Raw genomic sequence first — 24092 nt, 5'->3', positions numbered from 1 at the left:
ACATGTTATATGAATATGAAATATGTTTCAGTTTTGGTCTTTTGTTTCCCTCGTTCTTTGATATACAGTATCAAGACTAAAATTCTGGGTAAAAGTCGTGCACCCTCTATTTTGCGACAGAAAGTTGGTAGAAAACAGGAATGTCCTTCTTGCGTTCCATAGAAAGGACGAATGAGACCCGCGGCACCGACATTGCTATACCTAGGTTTACTTACTGCGTTAGTATGCGACGTTGCGGAGATATATATGGAGACTCAGTAACAGTCAAAATTCTGATACTGTATAGCCTGCCTACATTAGGTCGAGCGTCCGAAGTTACCATTCATTGACCGAAACCGTCGTAAATTGAGTTTTTTTTCAATATGATGAAGAAAAAACAAAGAAACATCCGAAAACGGATTGGAGATAGCGACGAGGAGGAGCTACAACCTGATGTCATTCCATTTTTGGAGGAAGATTATCACGCGCAAGTTAAGAAGGTTGTGGAGGAACGTGCTTCCAAGAAAAAAGGGAAGGAAAAGAAGAGTGAAAAGAAAAGTGAAAAGAAACTCAAAGACCCAAAGGGAAAGTCGAGCTTGTTAAGTTTTGGGGCCGAAGAAGAAGACGAAGATGGTAATTTAGGATTGATAACTGCATTTTGTATCATATACCCGTAAATCTCTTATTCCTACCCGCCGATGCAGTATACAGTTACCTTTCGTGCAACTGGTACTAGTATTACTACTAGCACTGGGTTTGAATTAAGGATAAGGTGGGGCTTATTCGCAGGGCAGCCCTGCGAATAGCCAGACACATACAGCTTATTCGCAGGGCAGCCCTGCGAATAGCTGGACACAAACATCTTATTCGCAGGGCAGCCCTGCGAATAGCCGGACACAAGTATCTTATTCACAGGGCAGCCCTGCGAACAGCCGGACACAGACACCTTATTTGCAGGGCTGCCCTGCGAATAGCCAGAAACATACACCTTATTCACAGGGCAGCCTTAGACTGGGTTAATGGGCTCAGTAACTTTGGGGCTATTCGAGTTTGCTTTTGAGCACCAGCTGGCTTTTTGAGAGTCTTAATCGGGAGCTCCTATAGTTTGGGGAATTTATTAGCCTTTGGGATTCCTATCTTAATTCTGTTAGGATTGGTTTTGGGAGCCTAGGGCCTTAAGATTGAACCAGTCTAGCATTAGTACCGCCAACAGAAAAAAAAATGTCATCCCTCATTTCACCTTTGTCTTTGCAGAGTGACTGCTCATTTGCATGTAAAGGTTTGGGAGGGGGGGGGGGGTGTCACACCCTTGACCATATTGGCTTTCGGGCAATGTCGGCTTTTGGGGAATCCCAAGATAAGCTCCCTTAAAATAAGCTTTTAAAATTGAACTGCTGGGGTTCCAAAAATTAGCTTATGAAGTAGCTAAGACTATTTGGGCCCAAAAGGTTGGCTTTTTCAAGGCCCCTAAACTGACTGGTATCAATAGCAAAACCGGCCTTCCAAGCCCCTCAAATAAGGATTAAGTAGCTACCTATATTTGACGTTATGGGGCCATAAAGATTGACATAATTGAGGACCCCAAAATTGACTTTTCAGAAGCCCTTTTGCATCTCATAAATCTGGGAACTTGCAAAAGATTCAATCTCATGATTTGGGGCCAACTGTTCTATCCTTTCATATCCTTAATCACTGCCTACACCTAACGTTAGCAAGACGAGGCAGTGGCTAACCGTTGGTCAGTCCATTTAGCCTAGCCTAAAAGTAACGCTTATGACATGTATTTTAGGCTATATATAGCCCTGCCTACGTTAGAACTTACGTACACTCTTAGGCCTGGGGCCTTGGTCCCTAGGGCTGAATCGTAAATTTAATGTGCAATGCAATTAAGTTCTTCTTATGTCAGTCGTTTCAAAAACCATATTTTTCTAATAATTCATGACATTTAAAATGACATTTAAAATGTAGCATCTGTTAACATGTAAAATGTAGAATCTAATTTTGTAAGTCTGAAACTGAAAGACATGAAAGAACTTCGGGTTTGCGCGCCGAGACCCAAATGAATGACGTCACATCAAAAATGATGTCATCGAAAGCCAATAATATACCTATTTCCAAAATCGTCACAGCCCTGTGAATAAGGTGTCTGTGTACGTTATTCGCCGGGCTGCCCTGCGAATAATCACTTCGTAAGGATAAACCTAACCGAGTTCTCGGTTGGTGCACGGTGTGATTGAGTACATTATGGACTTCTCTGCCTCTCGGCAAAGGTTTTCGGCAACTTTTGTTTCTGTCATTGATATGTGACTGGCCGATCATGTCCCATTCATGGCTGGTCTAAAACAGAATGTTGTATTCGGGTGGCAAGACATGGATGTGGAGTTAGTACTAGAAGTATGGGCATTCAGTGTAAATTGTAATGGAGTATTTTCTCTCCTTGTTAGAGAAGGCTAATAATATATTTTTTTTCCGGTTACTCACTTGGAGTACTTTATTTCCTTCTTAGAGAAAAGGTAATTTCTTCTTTTTGGCCCCCCCCCCCAAAAAAAAGGGGAATTACTATTACTCTCAAAAGAAGATAAAATAATCCATGTCCAATATCTGAAAAGAGAGCAAAAATAACCTTTTACTCTAGAAATGAGAGAGAAAAAAAGATACATGGAATATATATCATAATACAGATACCTAAAGAAAGAAATTACTATTACTCTAAAATGGATACAAATTACTTCATGTCCGATACCTGAAAAGAGAGAGAAAAACATCTTTTATACTCTAAAAAGGAGAGTGAAACAAAATACATGCAAGATATATCATAATACAGTACCAACCGTCATGTAAATACATTTGAGAAAACGATTGAACTCTCTAACCTATGCCAACGATTTACCATTTCTAAACTCAATGCCAACCTTTTATCGAATGGTATATTTCACAATAAAACAAACGGCGACAAATGGGACATGATCCCAGCATGCTATTTGACCATGCCATGTCAAATAGCCTAAGCTTAGTGACCTGCATAAAAGTATGTCACATAAGCTAGACATTAAATGTGTTCCAGAACATATCTGTCTAATGTTGTCAGGCTATGTGCTTAATGGTTGTAAGCTTACTTCAATACTTTCACAACTCATTGAGAAACTGAACAATTACTGTAGATCCATATTTCTGATTTAATTGCAGAGTGTACTAATCCCACTATACATGTACGCAGAATCAAAATCGCTACTTTGGTATATAGGAAAATCAATACTATGATTTTAAATCATATTGTAAGTTTTACAAATAACCATTGCATTTTTGTGTTCGGGCAATATAGGTGCAGAAGTGTTTCAAGTTAAAAAGTCTAGTATGAGCCGTCGTCTTGCGAAAGCCAATGCTAAGATGAAGAAACGCAAAGTACTGGTGAAAGATGAACCTCAACCTGGTGTGGATAACTCTAACTCAGGTATGAACCCTACACTACTGCTGTGTGACATGTTTTAACATCGTTTACCAGTGCATCAAGAATATGGTAACTTCAGGAAATTTAAGTTAGGTGCAGATGGTATTTAGCTGTTTGAGCTTTTTGAATGTGATTCCTCATTAGCCCTACAGACTAGAAATATTTTGCTTTTGTTTACAATAGCTGTAGAATAGATGTACATCTTTGCAGTCAAGAAGTAAGTTTCATATTTTTCATGTCATGTTAACATGTCATTTACCTGATAACATATTCCCTGAAACTTGCACAATCTACTTTAAATTATTTTGTGAGAGAAACTTGAAGAAGAACTTTATGTATTCATCTAACAAACCTACATCAAGTTATTATAAAAGTTAGCTGTCAAAACCCCCTTTAACCATTGTTATTTGAATTTTCTTGATTTAATTCACAGTCAAAGGAGTTTGAGTAAAGTTTTGATTACTCAAAGCTTAAAGAACCTTATTTATGCAAGTTGTATAAAAAATACATTGTAAATATGCAGTTGACTTTTCCCTACAAAAACTGCTTATTATGTTTTGAAAAAAAAAATCAACAGTTTAAAGCAGCTGTTTGAAAACTGCACAATAAAATCTTCTGTCGTTCCTTTATGTAGACAACTATGATGTATTTTGCTTTATTTGGCCTATAAAAATTATGATAGAAATGCTTGTTAAATGCTGCCAAGACAAACAGAATCTATCAACTTTTGACGTTCAGCTTCCTGTATATTTTTGCAACATGTGGGAAGTTTCTGTAACTTAAATATTATGATTAAATCTCACAACAGAGGAATCATTATCCAAACCAAGGTTCGAGGAAACTATAAAAGAGACATTTAATATTGAAGACAACATTGTTCTGAATGGGATGGACGCCGAGGCTGCCGTCATAGCTGAAGAGGATCAACAGGAACTAAACGATGGATTCAGAAGATTAGCTTCCGGTGAGTGTTCAAACCTTTCCATGATCTATATAATTGCATGATCTGGTTTTAGTGGGACAGTTTAAAGGTTATCCTATTGTGATTATCAAAATTGGATATGTTAGAATTCAATAAATTATGTTCTGAATTTCTTTGAACTGGAGGTCCTGTTACTTCAGTTATGCCCAGGTAATACAGTGGAGTCAAAATAATTCTGTCGTATAAACTGACTGAAATATACACATGTATGTATGTATGTATGTATGTATGTATGTATGTATGTATGTATGTATGTATGTATGTATGTATGCACATAGCAAATGGGAAGTTATCAAAAGGTTTGACATTCTCATCACTTGCATACCTCATGTACTGCATTGTTATGGGTAACAGCACTATCCAATTGTTACTAAGATGACTGTAATTATGCAAAAAATGTTGTTTCTAGCTTTGAAATGAATGACATTGAATTCTTACTACAAGAATGAATTATTTAGGAATTGGATGCCAAACGACTGCAACCTGCATGACCATGCTTAATGTGACATCAGGTTTCAAGCATTCTCTTAACTGCATTAAATGTCTCTCTTGGACAGGCCTCATACCGGATGCCTCCATGATACATGCAATTCGTAAGAAGAGGCAGATGGCCAGGGAGCTGGGGACAAATTACATCTCCCTCGATGATACTCAAAGGTTCGCAGGCGAAAAGTCTCGTCTTGTGAGGGACGATGACAATGATAGAAGCGGCAGTGAAAGTGACGAGGGAAGGATGAGCTTCACGGTGAAACAATCAACCAAACGGGAACGGCTCCAAGAGGCCATGAAACCTGGTATGATTGTGTATTGTTGATTGCTCTTCTATACAAATGAAACAGGGTATGATTGTGTAATGTTGATTGCTCTTCTATACCGAGGAAACCGGGTATGATTGTGTATTGTTGATTATTCTTCGATACCAATGAAACCTGGTATCATTGTGTATTGTTGATTGCTCTTTATAACCAATGAAACCTGGTATAATTGTGTATTGTTGGTTGCTCTTTTATAACCAATGAAACCTGGTATCATTGTGTATTGTTGTTTGCTCTTTTATAACCAATGAAACCTGGTATGATTGTGTATTGTTGATTGCTCTTTTATAACCAATGAAACCTGGTATGATTGTGTAATGTTGGTTGCTCTTTTATAACCAATGAAACCTGGTATGATTGTATATTGTTGGTTGCTCTTTTATAACCAATGAAACCTGGTATGATTGTGTATTGTTGGTTGTTTTTTTATAACCAATGAAACCTGGTATCATTGTGTATTGTTGATTGCTCTTTATAACCAATGGAACCTGGTATGATTGTGTATTGTTCATTGCTCTTCTATACCAATGAAACCAGGTATGATTGTGTAATGTTGGTTGCTCTTTTATAACCTATGAAACCTGGTATGATTGTGTATTGTTGATTGCTCTTTTATAACCAATGAAACCTGGTATGATTGTGTAATGTTGGTTGCTCTTTTATTACCAATGAAACCTGGTATGATTGTGTAATGTTGGTGGCTCTTTTATTATAACCAATGAAACCTGGTATGATTGTGTATTGTTGATTGCTCTTTTATACCAATGAAACCTGGTATGATTGTGTATTGTTGGTTGCTCTTCTATACAAATGAAACCTGGTATGATTGTGTATTGTTGATTGCTTTTCTGTACCGAGGAAACCTGGTATGATTGTGTATTGTTGATTGCTCTTTTGTAACCAATGTAACTGGGTATGATTGTGTATTGTTGGTTTCTCTTCTATACAAATGAAACCTGGTATGATTGTGTAATGTTGGTTGCTCTTTTATAACCAATGTAACCGGGTATGATTGTGTATTGTTGATTGCTCTTCTATACCGATGAAACCTGGTATGATTGTGTATTGTTGATGGTTTTTCTATACCGATGAAACCTGGTATGATTGTGTAATGTTGATTGCTCTTTTATAACCTATGAAACCTGGTATGATTGTGTATTGTTGATTGCTCTTTTATAACCAATGAAACCTGGTATGATTGTGTAATGTTGGTTGCTCTTTTATTACCAATGAAACCTGGTATGATTGTGTAATGTTGGTGGCTCTTTTATTATAACCAATGAAACCTGGTATGATTGTGTATTGTTGATTGCTCTTTTATACCAATGAAACCTGGTATGATTGTGTATTGTTGGTTGCTCTTCTATACAAATGAAACCTGGTATGATTGTGTATTGTTGATTGCTTTTCTGTACCGAGGAAACCTGGTATGATTGTGTATTGTTGATTGCTCTTTTGTAACCAATGTAACTGGGTATGATTGTGTATTGTTGGTTTCTCTTCTATACAAATGAAACCTGGTATGATTGTGTAATGTTGGTTGCTCTTTTATAACCAATGTAACCGGGTATGATTGTGTATTGTTGATTGCTCTTCTATACCGATGAAACCTGGTATGATTGTGTATTGTTGATGGTTTTTCTATACCGATGAAACCTGGTATGATTGTGTAATGTTGATTGCTCTTTTAACCAATGAACCAATGAAACCAATGAAACAGGGTGTGATTGTGCATTGTGCATTGTTGATTGTTTTTCTGTACCAACGAAACCTGCTATGATTGTGTATTGTTGATTGCTCTTCTATACCAATGCTTCAAATTGTGCTACTTGGTTTTATTTTCATCTGAATAATGTAAATCTCTGTAATGGATCTGTTGTCATACTGAAGGACACTGTTCAGTTTGCCCTTCTTGCAAGCCTCTCGGTCAGTTTATGTGAACTTGTTTCAAAGTATAAGTTTGTAAGTGAGCAAAGTTTCAATTTAGAATTTAGTTATGTGAAATTGTGTCCTTCTGTAGTGTATTATCATCATTTTAACTCAGCTAGGAGGATTTTTGGCTTTTTATGATTTGATTTTTTTAACATTCAAAATGAAAGAGGTAGGGCAAGACATGAGGGAATCTAAAGTTGAATCTGTAGGACCAATATTTAAATATATTAATTAATCATTAATCTGTCTACTCTCTTCAAAGAAAAAATATTGCTAATTCTCGCAGAAATGTCTAGTTTCTAAAGCGAGCTAAAACTGACAATGCTATCAGTAACAGCAAGTAGTTTTTGGAATGTTGGATTGAAGACAGTGGGATGTAAGAAAATTGGGGTTGGTATATATCAAAATCAAACATGGTTAGAATGTATTTACGTAAAGCATAGGATGAATTACAGATATATGTGTCTATTTCTCCATGTTGGCATGCATAATCATACATGAAAACATGTCTTCTTCTAGCACATTTTAAAGTGACTATAAAGTGAAGCCAAAAGCAGCATTCACATAATAAATGGTTACTAAAAATTTGTGTGAAAAATCCCTTACTCAGCTGACATCTTCATGAAATACTTGTTAACAGAGAGATAACAAATATATAGATTAATAAATTTCGAATACCTCGTAAAACGTTCAAATATTGTTGAGGAAAATAATGTAAAAGTGTATTGGAAGTTTTGATACCTTTGTGACCAGTTAAGTAAATATCTAGCAACGTTTGTGTCACAATGAAGGGCCTTTTAGTACTGTGCTCCCTATTTCTTAGTCAAACTTTGCTTTGCATAATCTGTCCAGGCCTTAACATCACTCTCCTCGTAATTGTTGTCATATCGTCCCTTCAGTCGTCCATCATGACAGTGGCAGTGATCAAGACGAAGAGTTGGAGCGTTGGGAGCAAGAACAGATCAAGAAAGGCATCAGTGTACCGCAGGTTGGTTCTGACTCCTATCTCTCAGATACATATTTTTATCATATTTTAATTTAATATTTTATTTTACATATTTTATCCTTAAAATATGAATATAAAACTAGTCAAGTTTGCTAGAGGGTTTCGTTGCAAACTGTCATCCAGAAGATCAGGAAACTTGAAGCGTAGTGATGTGCAGATCTAGTTAACATTAGTTGACACATACCTATAGTGTCATGTGCAATGGGTGAGGGTGCCGTTAGGCCACCGGGGGGGCGGGAAATCTTCATGTTGGGGATTTTTCAAACTTCAAAGTATTTAATAGCACAACCGTGCATTTGGACCTAATTAAAGACCCTGTTTCTTGTCTAAATATGCATCGGAATGTGCCGTTTGACCTCTTAACTTTGACTTGGCCCCCCATGCTCAGCTACATGGGCGCAGCATACAACAAACCACAACAACACCTCTCGTTTGTGACAGTTTGGATCCACCTACACCTCATCCATGTAAAGGTTCTTGATCCTACCGAAATCAGTTCGGGGAAAGTTGAGATTTGGCAAACTCCGAAACAGATAATTCATGAAATGAAGTGAGGTATTGATGTTCATTTAAAGCGGAAGGTTTTAGAGATTCCGTTTAAATCATGTGCAAGTGTGTTGGTGATCTCTCTTAAAGCATCGCTGGGATCGTTTTCTTTTTCTTTTGCTGTTGTCCTGTTTCCAAAGTAAAATCAAAACGTCGGCATAATTAGTCCATATAAATCTTTTATTTGACCTTCATGCTCATAAATGATTTTTCTTCAACTCCAGACACAAACAGCTGAAGACAGTCCATACCAACAGTACAATTACCCTCAACCCGAGCTGGCAGAAGTGCCGTACGGTGTGAGCGCCGAACAGGCCTGGTACGGCACCAACTACAACTCAGAGACGGCCGAGTCACGACCCAACATTCCACCGGATGCTTCAAACCTGCCCACGACTTTTCCGTCTGTATCCCTTCAAGATTTACGGAAGAAAATATCGGACAGGTATCCGTGGACAGTATTAAATGTGTAAAACTAAGCTGTTTGCGAGAGGGTTTTGGTTAATACGAAGTCTTCAAGTCCGTACTGAAATAGGAAATGTTGAAAATTGTGGTGGGATGTCCAGGGTGAACGAAATGTAAGGGAAGAGGGATGCCAGGGAGAGGGGGGAAGGTGCGAAAGGTGAGTCAAACATACAGAACTTTGATATCTAAAGTCTCTTTCCTTGGGTGGTATTATTATCATCTGTAAAGATTCTGTGATGAGTGCTTGAGTGCTTTGATCCTGTGGTTTGTACAAATTTGTTTTAGTGGGGAAAAGTTCAACACCCGATCATCAACCTGGTAAATAACACATTTTTCACTTTTATCGAAACAAAAGTAGACCTCGTACTGCATTTCGGAGGTAACTGCAGCATATCATAACGAATAAGATAATCATACTTTTGACATTTTTTCTATTTATTTTATCGACGATCATTTCATCGTCGTTCCAAAATTCATCTTTTGTTGTATTTTTTCTTCAGGCTGGAGCCTCTGCAAGAAGTCCACAGAGCTCACGAACGGGAATATGAGAATATGACAGAGAGGATGAAGAGTTCAGCACTTTCCTCTGTCGAGCTGAAAGACTCCACGGGTGGCGTCAGCGGCCAGTACGACTTCTACCAGGAAATGAGAAGCTATGTAAGAGATCTCGTCGAATGCCTGAATGAAAAAGTAAGGATTCAAGCAGGCTTGGGGCGATTACATCTGAATGTAATCGATTACGATTACGATTACTTGAGAATGTATGATTACGATTGCGATTATGATTACAGCCTAAAGTTGGAGTAATCGATTACGATTACATTGTAATGTAATCGTGATTACAATCATGATTACATTGTGGTTACTTGCACAATCCTCTGCATATCTGTTCAATATAACTCTCTGCCTGAAAATAGGGCAATGAAATAGGGCAAAGGAAGGGCATTTACATTATATACGGACAAAATTGTGGAAGTATATCTACAATTCCTACCAGGCATTACACATTTATGCCTTAACACGTTTAAGATGTGTAACCCGTAAGTCCAGTAAAAAATACAATTTAAACAGACAAAGAGTAAACAGACAAATACTAAAGTAAAACAAATGAAGATTTTCATGCAACACTATATTTTGTAAACTAATAATTTCTGCATAGCAGCAAAACTAAAAACTCTTTTACATTATAACACCAAAATAAAACTAAAAAACTTTGAAATGGGGCATTCCACAGTACATGGGACATGGAAGGCCAAAGTAAAAGTAAATTATTTTCATCAAAAAGTGGTCAACTCTGGTAAAGCAAATTCTGATCCACCAAAATACTTCATTTGCAGTGATTTTTTTCAGCAACAAGGTTAATTACATTAATTAAAGAGGTGTAAATGGTGCAAAGTTGGATGGGTTATTGGACAATGGAATGTAGGATAATTTTTTAATAACTTTTTTCCCCACAACATGAGATGAGTACAATTAACGTTTTACTAATGAACATTGAAATGTTTATTGTGCTAGAGAATTCTAGAAGGAGGAACACTTCTTTGGTCACACTAAAAGCCAATAGTAAGAATTAGTTTTAATCATTTCTACTTATTTTGCCCTTCTCATTCAAATTTCACTGTAATCATAAATGTAATACGATTACGATTACTTTGCCCTTGTAATCGATTACGATTACTTGGTAATTTTCACAGAAGTAATCGATTACAATTACGATTACTTCAAAAAATGTAATCGATTGTAATGGATTACGATTACTGATTACGATTACCCCAACCCTGGATTCAAGAATTTATTGATTATAGTCGTATACTATGCATGTAATCCAATGTCCTAAAAGTTAATAATAGCGATTTATAATGCGCACATATCCGGTATGGTGAAAGTAAAGAAAAACTTAAATTAAATCTAAATCACTGAAAGCTTCACGCATGAGATGAGGTTTAAGGAGTTCTTTGAAAGTCAAAATGCACCAGTGCACTACTTCAGTTTAAGTGGTAGTGCATTCCAAAGACGAGGGGGAGCAGCCTCAAAAGACCTATTTCCAAAAATTTCATATTCTTCACAACTGAGGAGTTGGTTTTCCGAATCTCTTCTCCTTGGGAACACTTAACTTTGACCCGTGGGAATATTTCCCCTACATATATGATGATATCATAATTTCGTTCTCATGACACCAGGTTCCCTCGATCAATAACCTGGAGACTGCTCTACTGAACCTTTACAAGAACAGGGCGAGCTTCTTCATCGATAGACGGCAAGCAGACATCAGAGACCAGAGTTTTGAATTTATGTCGCAGAAGGCGGCCGCCGGAGCTAACCTCGCCATGAAAAATTCAAAGGCCGAGAGGGAAGAGAAACAGAGGAACAGAAGAGCCGCAGAACGAGAGGCTAGGAGGTGAGGAAAGAGTCCCAAAAACATCAATGAAACATTATCTGACCCTTAAAAACGAAGCATTAATATTAACCTGACATCAAATTAATCTGTTATGACGTGAAACTACGTCACTATTTTTTGTGGATGAGGAACGTATCTTTATTCGTGCACCATTGTGACAGACATACCTTAGTTCCCTACTCCCTCCCTCTCCCCCCCTCCCCCCCCTTCTTTTCTCCTTCGCCATCTTTGTTGTAATTTTAGACTAGACCAGGTGCGATCTATAAATTAACGCCTCAGATCAACCATAGTCCCTGGTGATTGACCTCAAACCCCAGATTGACTGCTTTTATAGCAATCGATAACACAATGAGTGAAAGTCATTAAACAACAGAACACAACAAACATAACAGATGTTGGGAAACACAAATCACCACATGACAGAGAGGAAATTTACCATCACGTCACATCAGAAACGATGTTCAGTTTGACTGATGAATGAGGTTTCTGTTTTCAGGTTCCTGACTTGACTTACAAAACCCCCCCCCACCCAAGAAAGCTTAGTGGTCCATGTTAAAGGGTCATGACCCCATACTCTGGGAAGCATGTCCTTTGTGTACTATTATGCAGGGATGTAAGTCTTCCGGATTTTTACGGAAATCCGGTTTTTTTTTTAATTCCAATAAGTCTTCCGTATTTTTACGGAAATCCGTTTTTTTTCTTCAAATTCCAATAAAGTTCCACAAAATTGTTCGCATATCAAAGACACAACGCGGCAAAAATGCCTTGCCCGTTGTAGCAAGCTAACTTCAATTTTCACTCATCGATCACTCAAAATACCATTTCCAGTTTCGCATCATCGCATTGCACTGTACAACATTGTGCCATGTGAATATCGTTGCGTACGTGCGAACTTCAAATCGCTACAGCTCATTTCTGTCGTTGAAAAACCTTGCCTAATTCATGTTGATTGGACTGCTAATTAATATCTTCGTGACTGCTGGTGCTCGACATAAGTTTTGGAATTAACGCTTGTGATATTTGTGAGCGGCGGAAATCTACGGGATACGCATATGAAAGTCGATATTTGTGATCGCATTCGAATGTGAGACTGTTTTTTATTCCGTAGTTCGCTGCGACGTATTCGTAACTTTGAGCTAGCCTAACATAACGATAGTGTGTAAGTAGTAAGAACTAGGGGTAAGATGTGTTAGCGCTAATACTTCTGAGCTAGCCTAACATAACGATAGTGTGTAAGTAGTCAGAGCTAGGAGTAGGATGTGTTAGGACGGCATTCACCTGGGGTCTCCGAATATTTTTTCCGGTTTTTTTTTTGGGCTGCACTTACATCCCTGATTATGTACCATTGACATCAACATATACTTGCTGTACCATTATGTTCCATTGGTATTTCCTTCCCATTATGTTATTGGTATCCCTTACCTTGCCATTATGACTAATATATATCTTTACTGTACTGAGTACGATGGATTACCCCTGCCCCTGATTTTCCATCATGTTCACAATTACCACGTGATCTACCTTAATGTACCACCATAACTACTTCCTGCATTCAACTGCGCCAATGTTGCAAATTCCACCGTGTTTCCTTCCCGTTTGTCCTTAGAGCCAGAAGAAGGCGGATGCGGGAAGGAGGTCAGAAAGCGTCCGGACATTACGAGGGAATGTCCAGTGATGACGAGCAAATAGATAGTCAGCAAGCACAGATGAAAGCTGATAAAGGTTGTTCAATCAACTATTTATAGATGGGGGTTTTCTCACTGATTTAAATTTAGATATGATTTATAATTCTTTTTTTATTTTGTTCCTTCTCTGATTCGTGCATGCTCCACAAAACGTCAACTTGGATGGAGACTTAATGATATTACCAATCTAATCCTAGTAAAATGAAATGATTTGTTATAGAAATACGTCCTATATTCAATGACAGTCGTTGCTAAACCCGTAACAACCCGTATCAAATTAAACTATGGTGCGGTTTGCCTGGTTAAGAGTGTGAGTGGGATTTGGGTAAGGAGTTGCTTTGCTTTGGTTCATTATGGGTTTGCTGATATGCTTCCAGACTCTAGTGCCATTCGAAGCCTACATTCTGGTCTGAGCGTGCAAGATGTACATGATATTAAACTTAGGATGAATACTTAATAGTTGTAACAGTAGCCAGTAAAGTATACAGCACAACCATAGCACTGTACGAATGGAGTAAAGGTTGATATTTTAATAACAATGAATGCAGTTCATCTCACTAAACTGGAGGATTTTCTCTTGTGTCTTCCTACAGAACGTATTCAAGAAGAGGCCAAAGCCATTTTCCAAGATGTAGTGGATGATTTCCATTCCCTTCCAATCATTCAATCAAAGTTTGAGCGATGGAAACTCGACCACTCAGACTCATATGAGGAAGCCTATATAGGCCTTTGTCTCTGTAAATTGTACAATCCGTTCGTAAGACTTCAACTCTTAGACTGGAATCCTTTAGAGGTGAGAAAGTCAGACTTATATGAGGAAGCATATATAGGTCTCTGTCTCAGTAAATTGTACAGTCTGTTTGTAAGACTTCAACTTTTAGACTGGAATCCTTTAGAGGTGAGAAACTCAGACTCCTATGAGAAAGCCTATATAGGTCTTTGTCTCTGTACAGTCTGTTTGTAAGACTTCAACTCTTAGACTGGAATCCTTTAGAGGTGAGAAAGTCAGACTCATATGAGGAAGCACATATAGGTCTCTGGCTCAGTAAACTTTAAATGTAGTTTTGTGTAATGATCTCTTTTTGTCTGTTATCTTGTATTATGCATGACAAAACCTTTGCATTATATACCGAAAGGATGGTAGTGTTAAAATTAAACCATTGTTGACAATTTGCTCTCCCTCCCTCTCCTCCTCCCCTCTCCTCCTCACCTAGCCCTCCCCCCTAGCCCTCCCTACCTAGCCTTCCCCACCTAGTCCTCCCCACCTAGCCCTCCCCACCTAGCCCTCCCCACCTAGCCCCCCTCCCCACACCTAGCCCCTGCCACTCCTCTCTCACCTCCTGTTGTAAATTTGTTTTCTCCAGAGTGATTGTCCTAGTATAGAATCAATGGACTGGTTCAACACCCTTCTCTTCTACGGTTATGAAGAATCCAAAGAACTCAACGAGGACGATTCTGACAATAAACTGCTTCCAAATGTTGTAGACAAGATCGTCTTACCCAAATTAATCGGTAATTATACACGATATCTTTATACTTCCCAAAAGAGAGCCTTTTAACTGGTCTAAAACATTGTCTGCAAAGATTTTGTGCCACTGACATGATGGCTTCTGATAATAATGGTACACATGCAGGGACTTCTTAGTCGTTACCATGTGAACAATGTAGTAGGGAGTTCTTGGTTAATCATGCATTAACTCAACTTAGCTGTGTAACGCCCCCCCCCAAGGAAAGATAATATCATTTCATCATATCTATATCCGGCTCTCACCTCACGTCATACTATATGTCTTGTCAATTCTATAAAGTGATGCAGTTTCCAGGTATTGTATAATAGGTACAGAATTAACTAGCATCTATCAGAGTGAAGGGGTGGGCGGGGTTGGGTGCAGATGGCCGGGGGGCAGAGGGTGGGTGGAATGGGCAGTAAGGGGGATGGGCAGATGGCCGGGTTGGTGGGGGGATGGCTGCTTCTCACAGAATAAATAAAGAATTAGTTACATAATTCATCTCATATATCCACTCCCAATCACTGTCAGCATGTTCAAGTATCTGTCTCTATTTTTGCTCGTTTGTTTAGCTTTAGTCGAGAATGTTTGGGACCCGATGTCCAGCTCACAGACCCATCGCTTGGTCGACACAATACAGAGACTAGCGGAAGACTATCCTACCGTCTCATCATTTAACAAAAACACTCAGGTAAAGAAAAATAAACTAACACAAAATTCCTTTTCAAATTTATTCCTCGTTTCATTTAACCAGCCTCACTTTTCCTTTTATAATATATCTCAGTCATTCTGAAGAAAGTCACAAGGTCAAGGAACGTGTGGTTAAAATGTTTGCCGATGCTTTATTTCTTGACTTTGTGTTTTGACTTCCCTTTTGCAACAAAACTTGATTAAAAATGATGACATTTTGTATATTATATGCATTGATTTTTTGTTTTTCTCTTCTTTCCAGGCTTTACTACAAGCAATCGTTACTCGATTAAGGAAGACATTAGATGATGATGTCTACGTGCCACTCTTTCCTAAAAGGTCGGTGACATATATCACAGAATTTGAAGGAAAGGAGGGGGTGGGTTGGGGGAGATTTCCCATGATATAGGAACTTTCCTGCATTGTGTTTAAGTAAGATCTAATATAGCAAGTGACTTTTGTTGGGCCTGTCGTATTACTTCGGAAGTCATTTTTGTAATGAAAATAAAATATATTTATGATACCTGCTCTTGAAATTGTCGGTCGAAAGGCAAAAGAGTAATAACAAGTTCAACACGACATACTGTAACGTGATGAACTGTAACTCTCTCTCATATATCAGCTCCTTTCCAGAATAATATTATTAATAATTTATTCTTATATAGCGCTTTACATCAAAAGAATGATCTCAAAGCAGCTTCACAGAAACGCATAAAATAATACAACTTAAAAAATATTACAGCTTAAAAATATTACAGTCTAAAAATATTGCATCCTAAGAATTACAGAAATAAATAACTTAACAATAATTATTAAAAAACAATAAAATTCAGAAATTAAAGACAAAAGCAATAAAATATGACAGCCTACAATAAAACTAAAATACTAAACTATTACAGCCGAAAATTAGCAACAATAAGACTATCAAAACATGTCTGCTTGTTTGGTTAACAGTATGTCATCTTTATGTTTTTCGCTTCTGAGCATAAGGATTCTAGAAACTTAACAAGCAACGACTGATTCCAGTTTGAAAGGAGTAGCAAACCCAAACATCATCATAAGCCTCCACGATAGAGAACTTTGTGACAAACAAAACTGCCCAAAATAAAAGACAATAAAATCTTGCCTCGTTTTGGAAAATTTATGAACGTTTGCAAATTATGTCAGTGGCTGCTATCTTGTCAGTGTGTGATGTCATAGTTACACTGTAAGGTGAAATCTTTCACTTGCTCTGTACTTTTTTGTTCTAGTGTTTCCAAAGTGAATGTAAATAGTATTGACAGTGAAACCAATTAAAACAATTAGTAAAACAATTGAACAATAAGTAAAACTGCCATGAAAACAACTTCAACTTTTCTTAAAGGCCGAAGTGTTTTTGCGTGATTCACCAATCGCGTAATAAATGTTAGCAATTAGAATTACAATCATGTGATTTGCACTGGACTGATCTGGAGAAATAAAAAAAAAAAATTGATTTTAATTGTTTTTTGTTTTTTAAATTTTTAAATTTTTTGTTAATTTGTTAATAATTTGTTATTTTTTTAATTTAACTTGTTTTTGATTTAGAACAATTCAAAATTTTAAAATCATTAGTCTACATACAACAAACTCAGTTATGCCCGACCGGAAACAGTGTAAATTTTAAGACATTTTCTCTTTCTCCTACAGCACGTTAGAGCAGAAAGGAGCCTTGGCGTTTGCACAGAGACAGTTCTGGTCTTGTGTTAAGGTAAGCCACTGAATCCGTTAATCATTTATAATTAATAAATAATTTCAACTTTGTTTTACAGATTTTAATTTCAGCTATATCGTAATATTTCTTTTCATTTCATTTATTCATTCCAGTATAAATTTTAAAATTTACAAAGAAGAGGAGTCATAAAATAAGTTAACAGGTAGAATAACTAAATAGAAAAGGAAAAGAGAAAAAGAGAGAAGAAAATGCTGGTCATTCTGAGAAATTTCGAATAATATTTTGAAAAATATCTGTGCTCTTCTAATGGTTTACTTACTAATTGAATTTTTAATTATGGTTTTCTGTTTCACCTGTCCCTTACTCACAGCTCCTTGGCAACGTTCTCAGCTGGCATGGGCTGGTAGATCAACAAGTACTTATTGAAATAGCTCTGGATGGACTTTTAAACCGATACATCCTGCTGTCGCTGCAAAACTCGGATGTAAACGAGGAAAGTCTCGCAAAGTGCCAAAGGGTGAGTAGAGAGAGACATTGCCCTCGCTCGGCTTCAGCATTTGAAGTCGACTGTACCCATTATACCGATAACTGAATTCCATTTCTTGATATTTTCGTTTAGACTTTCTTGTTTCCTCAATTTGTAAGTTCAAAGTGGCCTTTTTGGCTTTCAACAAAAAAAAAGGTCAGCAACCATTCCAAAAGTTTAATGAATGATTAATTTATTCATGTGATCATATTTTACCACCATCAGCTAACATTCTGTGACACAATGGATATTTTTCCCTTCAAAGCTTTAGAATTATTTCCAAATTTTAAAGAACAACAAAACCAGTCGCTGTTATAGTTCATTCATGGCAGACGTCACAGACTATTGTGAAATGCACTCATCCCCCCCCCCCCCCCCAAAAAAAAAGGGACTAAACTGTAAAATTTATGTCAGGGATGGAACAAGCCATGAGGCATGGAGTTGTATTATTCTGCTTTGTATCAAAATCTCTGTTTTAAATTTTTTTTTAATTTTAAATTTTCTTCAATCTCATAAAAGACTTTCTCTTTAAATGATTCTACTTACCTGCAAGTCAATTTTTAAAGGACAGCCCCAGGTGAAAATTTGTTTCAGCTAATGAAAGAGGGCCATATTCTAAGCATCCTGTTGAAATTTTGCATTTTATAATACGTAATTATAGATTTCTATGTCATTATGATATAGTTTGGATTATTTATTAATATATATATATATTTTGAGTTATCACGACAACAACTGAAGTTTACATGTTTTGTATGGTGACTGCAAATTTTCACCAGAATGTTTACTATATGTTCATCTGTCATTAGTCAAAATTATTGTTTCCTTTGGACTATCCACTCTTAAGTTTAGACATCTGCCTTAGACTCAGCCATCTTTGGGTCTGTAATGAACAATAAAAAAAAAGCGACAGCACATTTGGATGTGGTATTGTGGTACATGAGCAAAGAACATGAACACCTACTAAAAACCTCTTGTAATATTTGATTAGGCACTTTTATTCACTAAAGAGTTCATCTCTCTCTCTTTTTTCTTTCATTTTCCCTAGATTGTTTCAGCTTTACCCAAACAATGGTTCCAGGATCTTCAGGGTGACTGCACTCTGAAACAGTTAGAATCGTTTTGTAAATACCAACTGAACTGCGTGGATACTCTACACACAAGCTTCTACGGTGGCTCAGAGACACAAAAGAAGTCAGCAAGGCAAGTTTGCAATCACCAAGCAATGATGCAGTATTACAGGCGCGTAGCCAAAGGGGGGGGGGGCAAAGGGGGCGACCGCCCTCCTTGAGCATATTTTTTTTGTATGGTTGTATGATATCACTATTAATTTCAAGGTTAGATGCAACCTTCAAGGCCTGGGAAGTGCCATTTCCAGCGAGCTGGGTGGCATTTTCAGCCAAAATTTCTTGTACGCGTAGCGCCAACTCATGGTGGCGCTACGCTAAGATTGTTTTCAATGCCGAATCTACAGCTCTGATTGTTTGCCTACAGGTTCGCCCCTCCCTTGGCAAATTCCTCGCTATGCGCCTGCAGTATTAAGAGTTGATACCTTTTAGTAGGCTGTAACTTGAAACCAGACCTATGTTTGAAATAGGACGAGAGTATTAACACCAGTTTGGTAAACAATTTTTGCTCGATAGGATTACAGGATGTGCGGATGGAATGCACCATTATATTTCCAAATTATGTTCATTTGGGGGTTTGGTGTTTAGCACTGCACAGAGAGAACAATTCTCATGCAGGTATCAATGTGTCATCCTCAAAAGTATGCATTAGTTTGAACATAAAGGCTTTTGGAAATGTATGATCACAAGCAAGCGTAAATCATGTTGAAGGTACGAAGAACGTGTAACTTTGAAAGTATGAAGTTATAAGAAAGTATCTCACCCAAGATGCTGCTAAACAACTTGTACATGCTTTGGTTACTGCCCGCTTGGACATGTGTAACTAGCCTTCATATAGCCTGCCATATAATCAGATTTCTTGTTATACTCGTCTTCAGAATATGGCTGCAAGGATTGTAATTCACACTAATTCTAGAGAACATATCACTCCTTATTAAGAGGTTTACACAGGCTACCGGTCTCAATGAGAATCATTTTCAAGGTACTAATGTCTACCATTCATATCACCGGTTTATCACCAATGTATTTATCAGAGCTGTTACAATCTATATAGTGCAACTTATGAATTGCTCTCTCAGAATGAACGTCTCCTCAACATAAAGTCTACCAACAGATTCTGCGGAAAGCTGTTTTGCTTCTGCTACCCTCACATCTTTGGAACAAATTATCTGAATCCAGTTAAGCTCTCACCTTCTCTTGTGTCTTTCAAATAAAAACTCACCAGTTCTAGAATCTCATGACTTCTAATTGACTTTTACCTTTTTGTTATCTTATTCTTTCTTACTTACTTGCTGTACCCTCTCTCACTGTGCCATGAGCATCTTTTTGACAGATACAGGCACATTACAAATGTTCGTCATTGATATTATTGTTATTTGTCGTCACTGTGGCCTGTTGAGTGATTCTAGGTTCGTTTGCTCGTTTAGTTCACCGATTGCTCATTTTTTTCATTTCCGTAGGACACAGATCAAAGCAGTCACAAAGCTGTTGGTTTCAATACATGCCATGGATCATGCTCTGAGTGTCACCAGTGACTACAGCTTGAAAGACCTGAAGAAGATGCTTGACTGATGTAGTATTTTAAAAGGCAGTATTTAATAATGTGTTTACCATGTGTTGTCGGGATATGACAGTTACTAGAGGGTAGAGAAGGGGAGTAACAGGTAGTGCAGCTAAGCAGGATCTGAAATACGATGCTGGATTGATGCTACACGCCCAAACAGTACATTAAGAGTGATACGTAGGACAGGAATTGGGGTGTCCGACAGGGGCTTGAGAGTTATTATCACAAAGTACTAACTTACGTTACAGAAAGGGTATATTTCATTCATTACCTTGTACTGCAGCTTGAAAAGGATGTGAAGAAGATGCTGGATTTGTAACTTAAATAGTATGTAGAAATGTCAGAGGTGGGGGGAGGGCGTGGTATGGAAGGATGGGAGGTGAGAGGCAACAGAAGGGTATAAAGCAGGGGATAGTCTTTATCCTGCACTGCAGCACAAAGGACCTCAAAAAGATGTTGCATTGATGTTTTCCACTCATGAAAAAGTCACAAGGCTAAATAATAGACATACCCCTGTCATTGACCACACTCAATGGCTGAAGCTAAGAAGCTCTTAACAACAAAAGAAGCAAAAGAAATTGATAGTTGATAACAATGTTTCTGTAGTAGAGTAATCGGACATGTAGCAAACCAGTGTTGCAGGCATGAGACTCTTCCGCGGAAACGCGGATTTCAGATTTTTTTTTTTTCATTTTCGCGTTTTTTCTCGTAATTCGCGTTTTTTATTATTATTATTTTTTATTAATTTTTTTTTTTTTTTTTTTTTTTTTTTTTTTTTTTTTTTTTGCCGAACATGCTGGACAGTGAAGAAAAGGAACACCGAATTTGACCAGTGGTGGAATCAAGTAGCACAAAGCAAGCAAAAAAGCCTTTTTTGGTTCAAAAAAGCTAATGGATAAATTATACAAGCAGAAATTCCACACTTTTTTGGCGAGTTACGTGATGTGATAGATTCCATCTAGAGTCCACCATTTTGCATCTAAGCCCTCCTTACCTTACAAAAAATTCTAAAGGGGAGGGGGAACCCCCTCTCCTTAAACCCCTCCCCCAGGACGGTGATCGATAAATTTCAGATTTTTTTCCCCCGGCTCAGTCTCATCCCTGGTGTTGTGATGCTTGATTATACCGTGTCCAAAGTGAGGTACTGCCTTATCCCATAACTGTGTTCAGGAGATGGACTAGTTTTATAGTCCGCTGAAAATCATAGACTGCGATATTTGACTCTCCTGTAGTTTGAAAAAGGCGAGGGTGGTCCCAAATCCCAAAATAACTTCCAGAAAAGCTAGCAAATGTGTGCAGAACTTTGGAAAATGCCCTTTGGTCTGTGTTTTTATTAAGCCACTTCAAATTGGATGTCACATCTTAAAATTTCCAGCATTGCATTTTCTGTGAAAATGAAAGAAATTAATGGTTTAGTACTGGAACTGAGATCCTCGCATAAACTAGCTTACTTTTTTGTAAGTGTAAAAGTTTATTTTTTGTGTGCAGCTGAAGCAACTGATTATGAGAGCCAAATTGTTTGAGGACATCTAAGCAGTACATTGTGCGATAAACCCTTTGTTATTGTGGTTACCTTAGAAACTTTTGTTTCAGTTATTGCCAATGTTTACCTAAAATACCTAAACCTAATATGACCCTGTGAAACTGAATCTCACAACTCTTGCTTTCCGGCTTGATGATTTTGATGGTGACTCACATCTGAGGGTTCCAATGTGGTGTAACAGACCTTCCTAAGGGTATCTGATAGTTAAAGCAGCAAACCGTTACCAATAGTAGTCAATTTAAAAGAAATTTGGGCACTTTCTCTTGGAAATCATGTTCCAGTGACTTCGTAATGTAGAGACTACGAAATAAAAATGTACAAATTTCTTTGAAAAATGTGTAATGTTTCAAGATCCTCAAAGAAGGAAACCCTAATTTTTTGCCAAACCAGACAGACTATTGTGGAAGAGGTTTATGGACAAATTTGCCCGAGAATTTTGTACTAACCCCCCCCCCCCCCAGCCTACTGTTTAGTTCTAGTCACCATTCAGAACATCCCAGAATATCAAGTCCTATGGCTTCAGTCACATACTGTACCGGGAAGGTTGGGGATTGTGAAGTTAATCTCTTGACCAATATTACACTTTATTGCTTGTGATGACCTCTGTAACAATTTTTTTAAACAATTTATTGATAACTTTTCTTTTGTAAGTAATAGACTTTTCTATCATAATTATGTACAAATGTACAAAATTAATTTTCTTCCAACTAAATAAAAATTCAATCACCTGATACAGATGTACACTATTTGTTTTTGTCTTGTTTTGAAGTACTGTTTCTGTTATTATGACAAGGGAAAGTGGAGTTGGACATGTACACTGTTAAAGAGTGTGAAGACTCGCGCAAAAAGAAACATCTAATGCCGGTAATCTGACGTAGTTTCCAATGAGGTGTAACAGAAGTACACCATCGATCCCAGCAAAATACACACACAACTTGCTACCGTCGGTAATTAGACACTAGTGTACAGTCAGTACATACAGCTGCGGTCAATACTCACAGCACAGTGTACAAACGATACAGCAATGGACATCTCAGGTCCAGCTAAAGATAACAAGGTATCACGTTTCATTACTGTCTGCATTTTGTAGCGACACGAACAAAACGTCACTTGCAAGCAACAGAAAGTTAACTTTTTCAGGTGGCCGCACGCGGTTTGGGGCGAGTCTTCAATGCCTTTAATTAGAGATCATACTTATCGTACATTTGCTGATTACTCATATCTTTCCATAAATATATTTTGAAGGAAAATCGATGATGCCCTATGCATGATCAGTTCTCTACAACTTATAATTAAATTAAAGGGGGAGTGATTTATTAATCCTCGCTACATGGCATGTGCTGTATTCGGAAAAGTCCCGTCCGCTCGTAGACTTCAACAACTGAACTAAGCTTACAAGGAAGTTGACTTACATTACAGTCAGTTTACCAGCTGGGTTGATTTAGCTACATGGCTCTGTTACACAAGTCAGTGACACAATACTGTACAATTTGTCAACTTGGTGATTTCAACTTTTGTTAGTGAAAGCTGTCAGATAAAATATATTTTATGATGGGAGTGTACTTGTCAAAGACGTATGGTAATGTTGCTACCAAGTACCATTTGACAACTGATGATTAACATTAAAGGCATTGAAGACTCGCCCCAAATCTCGTGCCGCGCTCTGAAAAAGTTAACTTTCCGTTGCTGTCAAGTGAAGATTTCTGCTAGTCGCTACAAAATGCAGACAGTAATGAAACGTGATACCTTAATTGTTATATTTAGCTGGACCTGAGATATCCATCGCTGTATCGAAGGTAGCAAGCTGTGTGCGTGAATTTTGGGATCGATGGTGGTGTTTAACACTTCTGTTACACCTCATTCGAAACTAGGTCAGATTACCGGCATTAGACGTTTCTTTTTGCGCGAGTCTTCACACCCTTTAACGTACGAACGTGGACGGAGTGGGACCAGAGTCGCACATTGTGAGCCGCACCTTCAGCTGCTCATTCGTTTTGTAACGTAAGTAGACAAATTGAAGTTGCTATACACGTTCAGCACCAACGGTGCTTAACGTGTATTTTCGCCTTATTTTCGACAACTGCGAGCTTACGGTGCTGTTTAATGAACATAATTGTCTGCACGATTACACGGTAAGGGTATGTCCGTACTGTTGAATTACATTTGAGAAAATGTCAATCGTTTC

At 37.7% G+C, this 24092-nt stretch overlaps 1 protein-coding gene across 1 annotated transcript; it reads left to right on the top strand.

The window, feature by feature from the left end:
* Positions 1 to 201: 201 nt before the first annotated feature.
* LOC139962819 (PAX3- and PAX7-binding protein 1-like) lies at positions 202 to 23002 on the top strand. The gene is made up of 17 exons (XM_071963179.1): positions 202 to 612; positions 3302 to 3430; positions 4236 to 4391; positions 4967 to 5203; positions 8056 to 8144; positions 8933 to 9153; positions 9674 to 9863; positions 11354 to 11571; positions 13178 to 13293; positions 13850 to 14049; positions 14621 to 14768; positions 15337 to 15455; positions 15717 to 15793; positions 17123 to 17183; positions 17518 to 17664; positions 18722 to 18876; positions 20261 to 23002. Exons 1-17 carry the CDS (start codon positions 363 to 365, stop codon positions 20370 to 20372), a joined length of 2625 nt encoding a protein of 874 aa, XP_071819280.1. The 5' UTR covers positions 202 to 362; the 3' UTR covers positions 20373 to 23002.
* The last annotated feature ends 1090 nt before the right edge of the window (positions 23003 to 24092 follow it).

Source organism: Apostichopus japonicus, chromosome 21 (genome assembly GCF_037975245.1).
Source record: "Apostichopus japonicus isolate 1M-3 chromosome 21, ASM3797524v1, whole genome shotgun sequence".
Lineage (NCBI taxonomy): Eukaryota > Metazoa > Echinodermata > Holothuroidea > Aspidochirotida > Stichopodidae > Apostichopus > Apostichopus japonicus.
Note: the sequence above shows the minus strand (reverse complement) of the source record. Positions and strands in the feature narration are given on the sequence as shown.